Here is a 13,453-nt window from a genome sequence, read left to right as displayed (position 1 = left end):
TATAGTACCTCAGATAGCCCTCAATCCATCCACTCTCCTCTGCTGGCTTTTAAAAACTATTGCAGACTGTTTACTCCGTCTCGACTTGTCCACTAGGGACGAGTTTCGTGCTTATATTCAACCTGGATCTTCTAATATTTTTGTGTTTCTATTCAACCTGAATCCTCTCAGCCTCCATATTGCAGTCCCAGGAGCAGCGAAAAATAACAGGTAGAACTAGACATCGGGTTTAAGCTCCAAACACACCTAGACATTTGTGGTTTTGAAGACAGCGTGGGATGGACTCAGAGCTGTGTCTGAGGGGGTTCGGGACACACACACACACACACACACACACACACACACACACAGCTCTGTCTTGAAATGGCCCTGATGCCATCTGCCTGCTGAGTAGAGGGAGCTACCCAGCTCACTGTCCCAGCCAAACGTCATGCTGTGAACGTTTCTTCTCCACAGTGAGTCTGGATTTGAGTCCCTCCCCAACGATTTCTAGAATGCAAACACATTCTAACTACTCTGATTGGTTTCCAGAAAGCGATGGGTTGGGCCAGAGCCAGAACACACGTGGATAAAGCGGAGTTTTGAAAATACACCATTGGCTTTGATACTCCAATTGGTTAGAGACGATCCAAACTCTGATGACTTTGTTTTGTACAACACCCCTCAATTTGACGTCACCAGAAACTACTTCAACGACGGCAGTCTCAGACTGAAGTATCTAGCGAACGACAGAGGAGCGGAAGAATTCCGTTTGAGTCATCAGACAAAAGGAGCTAGGTTCAGGAGGGTAAATGAATGAGCATGTCATCCCCGATGAGTGAGTTATCCCCAATCATAAAGACCAGTGGGTTTATAGACTTCTCTCTACTCCCCTGTTCTCCTCCCCTGTTCTCCTCCCCTGTTCTACTCCCCTGTTCTACTCCCCTGTTCTCCTCCCCTGTTCTTCTCCCCTGTTCTCCTCCCATGTTCTCCTCCCCTGTTCTTCTCCCCTGTTCTACTCCCCTGTTCTCCTCCCCAGGCCTGACACTCGAACCTCTCTCTCTAACCTCCCCATATGATGGAGTGTCCTCACACTATTCTCTTCCGGTACTACCTGTGAGTCACACCAACATGTGCAGGTAAGAGAGACACTAGAGAGATGATACAGAGCAACACTGACACACAAACATACGCAACACTACCAAACAAACACAAATGTGCACTGCACACAGACACAACATACCACACACGGCAAGACCTCAGGGAAAAGACAGAGTGAAAATAGACAGAACGGTCTTATTTTATTACATTGTATTTCCTGGGAATCGCCGAGCATAATAGGCACGCATGCCAACAACTGCTCGCTCACACACACACACACACACGCACACACACACACACGCAGACACAGACAGACATGCGCACACAGACACGCGCGCAAACACACACACACACACAGACACGCGCACACAGACACGCGCACACACACACACAGACACACACACAGACATACACACAGACACACACAGACACGCGCACACACACACAGACACGCGCACACAGACACGCGCACACAGACACGCACACACAGACACGCGCACACACACACACACACACAGACACGTTCACCCCCCATGTATTCCTGTGGCATTTCCAGGCAGGCTGGGATGTGTAGCTAACTACTGTAACAAATGCAGAAGCACGGAGTAGAAATATCATAATGAGAAGGAATAGGAAAGTTCACCAGGTGGCTCAGAGGGAAATATCACTGGTTCCTATTGGACAGGCAGCCTGATCAGCATGGAGGTGGGGAAAAGTAGGTTACAACACGTACACACACAAGCAGGAAGGTGGATGAAAGTACAAGCTTATCAAACACATCACTGTGAAGGCTAAGACAAAACATCATCTGTGAAGCAGAACTACAGCGTGGGAACAGAAGTTGGTTGACCCAGTCTGTGCACATAACAAGGCATTTCAGCTGCATACAGAATCCATGAGATATGTCATTATGAAACCATGGCTTTCAATAGAAAGTACATTTAATATGAGCAAAAACGGACAAAAAAAGACATCAATATAGGTTTTAGTTGTTGTTTTAATTAAGAAATAGTGGGCAGATGATATGAGTGATATTATGCATGACCTCCACTAGAACCAGTAGGCCAGCTAAGTACAAATCTAGAGCGTGAGTCAGACTAAAAACAATGTTGCAGCAAAACGACGAGTCAGATGCCTCAGGAAATATGAATCCATATAGCACCGTACATACATAGTCAAACACAGGTAGGGGAAACATTAACATTCAGGAGGTTCAGTCTAACCAGCAGGAGAGTTTCGATTTATGTGCAAATCACCCCTTATCCATACCGCTTCACAAATACACACGCACACACAGGATGTTATGGCAATGTTCCCACATGATGTGTAATTGGTCAGTTCTGGGATTACCTCTGTAGCTAAACTGCCAAAACAACATAATCTGCACTGAGACTCTGAGCTGCCTGTCTGTCACTCTCTACACTGTTCTTAACAAGCTCCACCAGCCGACTGATGGAACGAACAGCTTCATATTTACAGTGGATAGTTGGAGGGCAGCATAAGGGAATTAAGAATGAGATTCTTCCTCCTGTATAGATTCTCTATGTGTAATGGGTTCGATCAGGCGTCAGTGAAATGCTGACCACGTGCGCGAGCGTTGCAAAATAAATGTACACATACATGCTATTCAATCATTGCACCGAACACTGCTCGCGCGCGTCTGCGTAGCCAGGCGCTAAAATAGAACTTGGTTCTATTTGTGACGATTGACGTGCTGCCTCTCCCATCTCCTCATTGGTTTTTAGGAGCATATACCCACGTGAGTGACTGAAAGATGAACTGAGGTCCACACCCCAGTTGGTGGTGGTAATGCACCTTAAAGTTGGTTGTCAACCACCATATAAAGTCCAAAGAAGAAGAAGCAGCCTGAAGGAGGAGCGATTACTAGAAACCTTTACCCTTTTATCTGTGAATTAATTGTCGGAGTAGTGGACTTTGTGCATTTCAACCCAATGTTTATATTCCAGGACAAATTTGCTAGCAACAGCTAGCTAGCTAGCTAAATTGTCATGAACGTTGAATGCTTTTCGACCTGTCCCAAAATGAATACAGTTGGTTCAGAGTTTGTTTTGATATTTCAACCTGCGGGTCCTGATCGAGTCTGCTGTGGGGGGACAAAATCAACATGCGCATGAGCGGTCTGGTCAGCATGTGAAACAGTGTTGTGAAATAAATAGTTGTAATTGCATTTTTTTAAGATGGCATGCGCGCAATTTTAGGAGTTAAGAAATCAATATGGTAGCACTGGAAAGCTGTGATATCCCTCTTTTTAAATGTGGACATCAAAACTGCTTTGAAAGTTGTGTTTTCCCTGGGATTGCAGCTAGAAACAGGCATCTACTTGATTAGACCACCTTGTTTCTTTGTTTTGTTTATTTATTTGGTCAAATGTAATTTTCTATATTTTCTATTTATTTATTATTTACATGTTGCTCCGTCTGTTTATTGGAACAAGTGTTATTTTTGTATGTAATGTACCTGTTTGATTCTGAAAATGTAAAACGCTAGAAACAGGCCTAATATTTATTCATTATTATTTGACCTAGCTTTCCTTTTACACCTCCCCTGAACAACCCCCACCCCCTCCCTCCCCCCTGAACACTTCTAGGTTATGTAATAAGGAGAGGAGATATGTATATTAGGAGAGGGAATGGTCGACTGGACACGGCTGGGAGGTTGTGTGTGGGTGTGCATGCGTACGGTACAGCTAACCATAAGTGCTCCGTGATGAATCACAATGGAGAGGTTCACCCCTGCAGACAGACCTTAACGAACTCTACAACACCAAAGTCTCTCACACACACACACACACACACACACACACACACACACACACACACACACACACACACACACACACACACACACACACACACACACACACACACACACACACACACACACACAGAGAATGTAGTTCAGCAAGGCATCAGCTTGTTCTCTCCACTGATTGAGATCAGCTGCACCCTGATAGAGACACGCCACATTAACTCTGTGTACCTTCTTGTCTATGTGTGAAAAGCTGCAGTTAGCCTCTCTGTCTGTCTGTCTGTCTGTCTATCCTCAGCTCCCTCCCTGCTTTTTAAACAAACAGCTACACTCACCCTAATTATCACAACACGAGGCTTGTTAACTATCTGCAGCATCAGAAAATGGGCTGAGAGACAGACAGTGACACAAGGAGGGAAATAAAACAACCTTCGGAAGTCATGAAATGCAAATGAGTAAAGTCTTATGTAAATGATTAAGTAGAGACATGTTCCTGCTGAAATCTCACTGTGGTAATAAAACAGAACTTAGTTTAGAGAAGAGGGGAGGAGAGGGGAGAGGTGTCAGTCCTACCTTGACGTGGTTGTAGTCTGTCTTGCTGGACTCGCTGCCCAGGGGCTTGGTCTCGGCCCGGGGTTTGAGGACTTGTCTCAGGGGGCTGGAGATGGGAAGGCCTGTCACACTGATCCCATCTGGAACAGCAGCAGAGAGGATCAGCCAGTCAGGAGACACAAAACTACTGTAACCCCAGACTTAATATAATTTAACTATATTGACAGTTGTTAAATGTTTAATGCAGAGTTCAGAGCTGTAAACAACCCAATCCTGCACAGAGCTTCAGAATACCATCAAACAGCCATATTAGCTTTCTGTATTAATGTGTACTGAAGGGGTTGCTATTTTCAGCTAGCCATGCTACAAACCATCTCATAGTGTGACGTAGGCACTGAGCACACAGTCTCTCTGACGTTAGTGGAAACATCTTTGTCTCCAAAGGGAATCACTGGGTTAGCTGCTGCAAAGATCTGGGCCACCCCCCACACCCCACCCACACACAAAGAGATGGGAACGACATGGTAGGAATAAAAGTTCAAACATTTAGAGCCCGCCAGCTTTGACTCCATATTCCTCTTTGGTACAAAGCTTTCCAACACATTTTACTGACATGGCTGGCATTTGTGATTAGTACTCCACACTAACCAGGGCCCAGAATCACAAAACACCTCGACGCAAAAACTTAAGAAGCTTCTTAAGAAAAAAAAAAAGAAGTTCCTCAACAATATCTTAAGATTTAATGATTTTCTTACGAACTTCTCAAATATCTTCTTGTTGCTCAGCAACTGTTTTAGCTAGCTATCTAGCTAGCAAAGGCAATCATGTTAGCATATTTCTTACTGAGATTACTGTTCTAAAACGTGTACTTGGGATTACAATAATCAATACTGAAACTTTCAGATGAAGTTTGTGAGTGAATTAAACACGTTCAATTGCTTTCATGAGCTTTTTCTCTCACTGCCCTGAGTTTAAGACAAGGTTTTAGCCATCTTTGAATTTCCCAAAACTTTTTTTTCAATAATATAATTTTTGTTATAACTTTTTGCTTAAGGAGAAACAAGAAATACCGTAAGAAAATTTCCAAGACCCATTTTGAGGAATGGAAACTTTGCTTAACTTTCTTCTTAAGTCTATAGCTAAGGAAAACATTGCAGTTAACTAGAAATGTCTTCTTAAGAAGGTTTTGTGAATCTGGGCCTAGGTCCATATCCATAAAGCCTCTCAGAGTAGGACTGCTGATCTCAGATCAGTTTAGCCATTTAGATCATAATGAATGAGATTACATGGACAGGGGAAATCTGAGATGCTTTGTGAATACGAGCCCAGAACTACTATAGCTGACACAGTGTCAGTCAGTCAGCATTGTTGCTTTGTCATTTTCCATATCCAACTCACAGAAACAGATTAGATATGCATCCAGACAGAGGGAGGTGGATGGAAAGAGGAAGAGAGAACACTGATAAACAGTATCTTTATTGACTAGTGCCTCCATTAAGGCCTACAGCCTGTTTCCAGACACAAATACATCTTCATGTCTAATACTGATAGAGAGCGAGGGCAGGAGAGAGACAGAGATGAAGAGACAAACAGAGAGAGAGACAGAGAGTGCATAACGGGCGGAGAGATTGAAGACGACATCACTCAACATCATCCCTCTTTCCTTGCCATCACCCTCCGTCTATCCCTGCCTCTTTCTCTCTCAATCTATCTCTCCATCTGCCTAGTGAGAGTCTGCGACTATAAATCACTACAGATTATATTAGTGACAGTGAATTGATCTAATACAGAATGATAAACTGAAAATCAACATCAACAAAGTCTTCCACAAGAGATGAGGTAATGTGAATCTCTGCAATGCCACCTTTTGGCTCTACACACACTTGTGCTTTTCCTGGAAGGTGAGTCAAGGCTACTGTAGTAAAAGGGAGCCTATAACCGACTGCATTGCAAACAGAAACGCTTCTTCAATGTCCTTTCGAGGGGAGAGGAACATAAGGCTGTAAAATACAAGGCAACAAAGTCCCATTCTGCTCCGTGGAGAGAGAGAGAGAGAGAGAGAGAGAGAGAGAGAGAGAGAGAGAGAGAGAGAGAGAGAGAGAGAGAGAGAGAGAGAGAGAGAGAGAGAGAGAGAGAGAGAGAGAGAGAGAGAGAGTGTGAGAGAGAGTGAGAAAGAGAGAACATCTGAACATATGGGCAGAGAGGTTGAATCTGGGAGTAGCTAGCAAAGGACCTTTGACCCCGATTAGCATACATTGGTTTATTAGAAGCATCACGTAGACAGACAATTTCCTCCCTACACAACGAGAGAGAGAGAGAGAGAGAGAGAGAGAGTATTCACAAGGCGTCTCAGAGTAGAAGAGAGGGGCGGGACAGAGAGAAGAATACCCAATCCCTCGGCTGGTATTATTTTAGGAGCTATATGATTCACAAGTGACCCAGCCCAGGTGAGACTGACAGATAATGAGAGACGGAGAGAAAATAAGACGGGGAAATAATAGTGGCTCTTTTCAAAAGCCCACACTTTCTGCTGTCATTACTATGACATCAAACATCCAAATTACAAGGACGCAGGCAGTCTCTTTCAGATGGAGGGAGAGAGAGCAGAAGAACGAGAAATGGAGAGAGATGAGAAAACAGGGAGCGAGAAAGAGAATAAGAGCAAGAAAGATCAGAAGAGAAAGAGATGAGAGGGAGAGAAGAGAGAGGGAATAAGAGAGTGAGATAATGCAGGATCTGAACAAATTATTGCCATCATTACTCACAGCCATTGGAGTCATACTAAATACAGCATTACAGACAGAACCACATCATCCAGACAGACAGCGCAAATAAAGATGTTATTTTACAATCAATCCCTCATACTCCCTTACCTTCAGCAGTACCCTGCTCATAATGCTGTGAGATGGTCCTCATCACATTTATCTTGTGAGGTGACAAAGTGAACAACATATCATCCATCCTATTGACATTTTACATCTATGAATGCTTATGTACTGCTAACGAATGTATTATGAATGGCTTATAATTGATAAAGACATGCTCAGGTACTTTGGCGCCAAGAAAGTATTTTTTAAACTTCCTGCTTTGGCCTGGATGTGTTTTATTTATTTGACCTTTATTTAACTAGGCAAGTCATTTAACAACAAATTTTTATTTTCAATGACGGCCTAGGAACACTGCCTTGTTCAGGGGCAGAACGACAGATTTTTACCTTCAGCTCGGGTTTTCGATCTTGCAACCTTTCGGTCACTAGACCAACGCTCTAACCACTAGGCTACCTGCCATGTCAATGTGTAGTTCATACATGCATAATCTATGAGCATAACTACTGTTTCACCTCAATTAGCCACAAAATCCCTAGTTTGAAAGAGACTGTTTTCTTGAAGCTGTGCCGCGACATTTTCCCTATATTTCCCCCCACGTGGGCCAGCCCCCTAGCAATTTGAGTTCGACCCAGTGAGCTTCAGTCCCTCACATTTGAGTGACTGCTAGCAAGAGGCCTGCCCAGCCTTATCCAATGAAGTTGCAGGGCGGGCCCAATGGCTCAGTGGACACAGCAGAGACAGAGAGAGCAATGACGTGGTGCACATATCTGCACATATGTGTCGTAGAATGCCGTTTTCAGGGACCACTTTTGGCTCGTGAGTGCTACTTTCAGGACTACTGGCTAAAAAGTATACAAACGTACACAAAATTACCAGAGAATCTCTTTAATAAGATGTCCTTTTTAGGTACTCTTAATTTGGAAATCAAATATTTTTGACAGAAAGAAATCTGCAAAGATATTCACATAGACAGATACGTTTATTGAAATAAGCGGTGAAAAAGTATCAATGTCCAACAATTATGAAAGAGATTTATTTTCAATAAATAATTGGTCAATTAAGTGTATAATGGGGTTCATAGGACTGACCAAAATATATTTCAGTTCAAATGTCAAGTTTCAATAGCACTTTAAACGGTCGCTGCACTCTGCTGATTGAGTCAAGCTGAGAATTGGTCCCTTGAAATGAAGGTCCATTCAGTCAGCACACTGAACTGAATAGACCAGACTCAATGAGCTGCTGTGTCAATGGTTCCTGCCTCCAGAACTGAAAAGATTAAGGCATTACAATGACGTATAAAAGCTTCGTAATAGTGGGAAGTCAGTCAATTGTGGAACTGGTCTTCATATAATAAATAAGACAATTCACTCCGAATACCTCACACAAAGTCATATCTAGGTACATCTGAAGAAAATATTTGTTTGTTTTCCCTCAAATAAATGCAGTCTGTCAATCTTCTGCATATTCTGTACTCATATCACTAAGGTAATGTGATAACCTGAATAGGCCTAATCTGCCGAGCAAGGACAAATCGCAACTCCCTCCACTCCAAAACTGAATGACATCTGCGAAGAAGCCCGTTGACTGACAGATATTCTAGCTGTGGTACATTGGGAACATTGCGAGCGGAGCAACAAGATGGTTACAACACTGGCAGCCTCCCCACCCTGTCCCTTTGTAATTGTGCCGGCTTTTCCAAATGCATCTCCCTGGCTGTTTTAATTCCCTTTAATGACGTTGTTGCACGCTGAGATTTTACCATCCATGGGCTAATGTGTTTACACTGTCTGCTCCGTACTGCTTTTACCTGCTCCCCGCCTCCCTAGGACGACCAGACGCTACTCAATAGCTCTTATTGAGATGGAGAGGACGACTAGGGCACTGGCTGGAGACTTCAGCCAACACACACAGAATAATATGCTACTTAGCATACGCTTTTATCCAAAGCCAATTCGTAGAGTGATTGCATACATGTTCCATACATTTTAAGAAAGGGAATGTGATCCCTATGGGAATTGAATCCACAACTATGGCTAGCAAAATTATCGTATAATCGCGTAACCGTCCATTATGGTAAAAAATAAGTTGTACCCCTTTACACTCATACCCTTATACGGGTTGATAATGGCACTGATAAACGCCTAAATTGGAACACAGTGGTTGTACAGTAACATGTTCAGTGGAGGCTCCTCAGAGGAGGAAGGGGAGGACCATCCTCAGTGAATTTCATAAAAATACAAATTGTGAGACATTTAAAGAGTTATCCTTTTTTTATAAAACTATACTAAATATATTCACGTCAACAAATAATTGATTAAAACAACAGTTTTGCAATGAATGTCTACAGTAGCCTCAGCAGCACTCTGTAGGGTAGCACCATGGTGTAGCACCATCTAGCTTCTGTCCTCCTCTGGGTACATTGACTTCAATACAAAACCTGGGAGGCTCATGGTTCTCACCCCCTTCCATAGACTTACACAGTAATTATGACAACTTCCGGAGGACATCCTCCAACCTATCAGAGCTCTTGCAGCATGAACTGACATGTTGTCCAACCAATCAAAAGATCAGATAATTAATCTAGTACTGAAAACATAAACTACAGCTAGCTAGCACGGCAGTGCATAAAATGTGGTGAGTAGTTGACTCAAAAAGAGAGAAAGACAATAGTTGAACAGCTTTGAACAAATTAATTTCTTCAAAAATGAAAGAAGCAAGAGCGATATTTCATCATTCTTTTTCACTTTTATATAGCTAGAAAATGCAGCTAGATAGTTTAGCCTACTCAAACACCTACTCAAACACCTACTCAAACATTTGGCTCAAACAGAGGGATGCTATGTCAGCTAGCTGGCTATGACTATCCAACATAACACCGGAACTCTTCCAAGTCAAGGTAAGCTTTTGGTTTTACCAATATATTGCCACCGGGGACCGCCAATGTACCTGCTAATCTGCTTACTGACCGTACACTGTACTGCATGATTGTAGTGGGTTTACTAACATGTTAGTTGTATTAGCTATGTTAACTATGACGTTACTTTAACAAATATGGTGGCAACGATGTAGGCTGTGTGTAGCGGTTATGATGTGGTTTGGCTTGGAAAGGTTTTTTCGCCTGGTCACATACAGCTGAATTCCATAAGCGAAGGGAAAAAGTGAGAGGAGGAGAGTGCATAGATGCGAGAAGGAATACAACATGGCTGCTATTAAAGTGAACTTTGTCTACAAGTGATCAGGGGTATATTCATTCCGCCAATTCTGTTTAAAAACTTTTCTTAAACGGAAGGAAACAGGGATACACATACCTTCATTTGTCCAATAGAAACTATCGTTTGCAACTGTTGGACTAATGATTACTATGGAACACCGTTAAAATATAACAACAATAGTCTATTGTCAACTCACAATTAAAGGCAATCACTGGATTAGGTTGCACATCAACATATCTTGAACCATGCATTCCTGCTTGGACATGTTAGATGAAGCGTCTTATTTCTTGAATAGCCTACCATCTCAGTAGTCTATTAAACAGTCTAATGCACAGCAAACTACTTTAGAAAGTGAATGATAACAAATGTATTCTATTGTGCGTCCAAATCATGGGCTGGAGAAAATGTTAGTCTGGAGCTCTGTCAAGGGGTGTTATTTTATATCTGCTACAGAGTAATGTATTCTTCTGCTAATTTGGCTGTTGGGAAGAAAATCATGCGGTAGGATGTTATGCAGAAAAATATGTTGGTGGGACAAGGCTATGTACAGGTAACTGCCAAAGTAATGCAAACACTTGAGTAAATTACGGATACAAAGTATATTGAAAGCAGGTGCTTCCACACAGGTGTGGTTCCTGAGTTAATTAAGCAATTAACATTTCATCATGGGTCATGTATGAAAATGCTTGGCAGGCCATTATTTTGGCTACCATGGCTATGCCCCCATTGGATGACAACGCCCCCATCCCCAGGGATGACAATGCCCCCATTCCCCATGAGTGGTCTCTGAATGATTTGATGAGCATTATGAGCATGAGGTAAACCATATGGCATGGCCGTCTCAGTCACCAGATCTCAACCCAATTGAACACTTATGGGAGATTCTGGAGCGGCGCCTTAGCATTTTCCACCGGCATCAACAAAAATCTAAATTATGGAATTTCTTGTGGAAGAATAAAGTCACATCCTTTCAATAGAGTTTCAGACACTTGGCGAATCTATGCCAAGGTGCATTGACGCTCTTCTGGCTCGTGGTGGCCCAACGCCCTATTTGCATGACAATGAATAGTCACTCAAAATTCCATAATCGTCACAGTCCTACCCACAACCATGATATTGCTAATGCCACGCTCTTACCAACTGAGCTTACATAACATAAAATATAACACACACACACACACACACACACACACACACACACACACACACACACACACACACACACACACACACACACACACACACACACACACACACACACACACACACACACACACACACACACACACACACACACACACACACACACACACACACACACACACACACACACACACACACACACACACACACACACACAGAGAGAGAACAGCAGCATTAAAAGCAGGCCAGGCCCAGACACGCTGTAATTTAGTATGGTGCTCACACCATTGAAACCAATCATGTCTGCTGTAAGCTACAACCCATTAGTCTATGTGTGATGACATCAATTCCATCAGACACTGAGTTATGTTATGTCTTCAGCCCGTCCCGGTCGGTGTGTCAATGTGTTTGTGCGTGTTGTCTCGGCTCCTCTGAAACACAATGTTCTCAATGGCTCCGTCTCATTGGCCACTCTCTCTCATCAGCCCCTTCCTCTCTTTCTTTCAAACCAAGAACAAAGGAAATGACATATTGTGCCTGAGCCGGGCCCAAAATGAAGGGTTGATTTGCAAGGTCACGTAGACATAGATTGGAGCCAATCAATGTCACATGAGGACTTCTCATGTTCTTTATACACTCAGAGGCTAGTTTATTTGACTTTACATATACTGTATCAAGGTTTGGAGCAGTGAGGAGTGGGAGGAGAAGGATCACTCCAATCCATCCATCATTCAAATAACCACCAATATTTTAGTCGTTTTATCTGCAAATCAGTTCCAAATACTGATCTCAAACTTCAAGGAATTATTTCAAGTACATTTTACGGTATGAGAAACAGACGAAAGAGTATCACTCCCAAACGAGCTGATGGAGACACAAAATATATCATATCAATGCAGAGCGAGTTCGAGAGGGGAGAGAGCAAGAGCGAGAGACGCTAGCTGTTAATGTTTATCACCAAGTAGGGCTGTATACCGTATTTACAACATACCAGTGTTAATGCACGGACCAGTTTAGGTTTATACTCGACCTTCTGTAACAGCATTTCAGTGTTTGGCTTGTTAAACGTGACATTGCACGTGCCGGAGTGGCGTATCACTTGTTATAGTTTACTCAGTTCACTACTTCAGTCGTCTCTCTCCCTCTTCCTCAGCCTGATACCAGTGCTGGTGTAGGCCTAAATCAGTATGTTGTTTGTGCAACGGTGTCTTCTAAATTATAGAGGAAGAGAGAGCAATAGTAATGGCATCTTTTTTTGTAGGCATTAACTCTGCCATGGCTAAATGGCCAAAGCCTATAGGGAAATTAATGTTTTTTTGGGGATAAACACAGAAATTAAGGTCTGTGGTAAACGCATGTTTAGGAGAACTTATGGAAAGCTCTATTCTGCCCTACCAAGCAAAAAGGCAGTAACTGCTCACAGCATGGAACTGAGAAAAATGTATTTCATTTACCTTGGTTTCACAGTAACTTTATGTAGTTACTGCTAACAAGACCCCATTTTCTCCAAAACACAATACAATAGATACAATAGAGGCAGGATACTTGTCCACATGATTAAGCATGTATTTAATGTTGTAACAATGAAATTAACTCATTTTCGATCAAGTGAGGAGTTACTGCTTGGTATGGCAGTATAGGTGAAGCATGAATATCTTTCTTTTTTTCTTCTTCTTTTTTTTAGGGGGTAGATCAGTTTTAATATTGCAAGTAGATTGATGCAAGTAGATTGATGACTGCTTTGCACACTCTTGGCATTCTCTCAACCAGCTTCACCTGGAATTTTTTTCCAACAGTCTTTTCCAACGGTCTTTTCCCACATATGCTGAGCACTTGCTGCCTGCTTTTCCTTCACTCTGTGGTCCAACT

The 13,453-nt window shown here is 42.7% G+C and overlaps 1 protein-coding gene across 1 annotated transcript in view; it reads right to left on the bottom strand.

The window, feature by feature from the left end:
* Window positions 1–4,353: 4,353 nt before the first annotated feature.
* The window catches only part of LOC115175462 (trafficking protein particle complex subunit 9-like), a 126,094-nt gene continuing 116,994 nt past the window's right edge, over window positions 4,354–13,453 (bottom strand). The window contains exon 8 of the mRNA XM_029734697.1: window positions 4,354–4,541. Coding sequence (XP_029590557.1) covers window positions 4,354–4,541 — 188 coding nt within the window. The remainder of the gene's footprint in view (window positions 4,542–13,453) is intronic.

The sequence above is a fragment of the Salmo trutta genome, chromosome 36 (assembly GCF_901001165.1).
Source record: "Salmo trutta chromosome 36, fSalTru1.1, whole genome shotgun sequence".
In the NCBI taxonomy this organism is placed as follows: domain Eukaryota; kingdom Metazoa; phylum Chordata; class Actinopteri; order Salmoniformes; family Salmonidae; genus Salmo; species Salmo trutta.
Note: the sequence above shows the minus strand (reverse complement) of the source record. Positions and strands in the feature narration are given on the sequence as shown.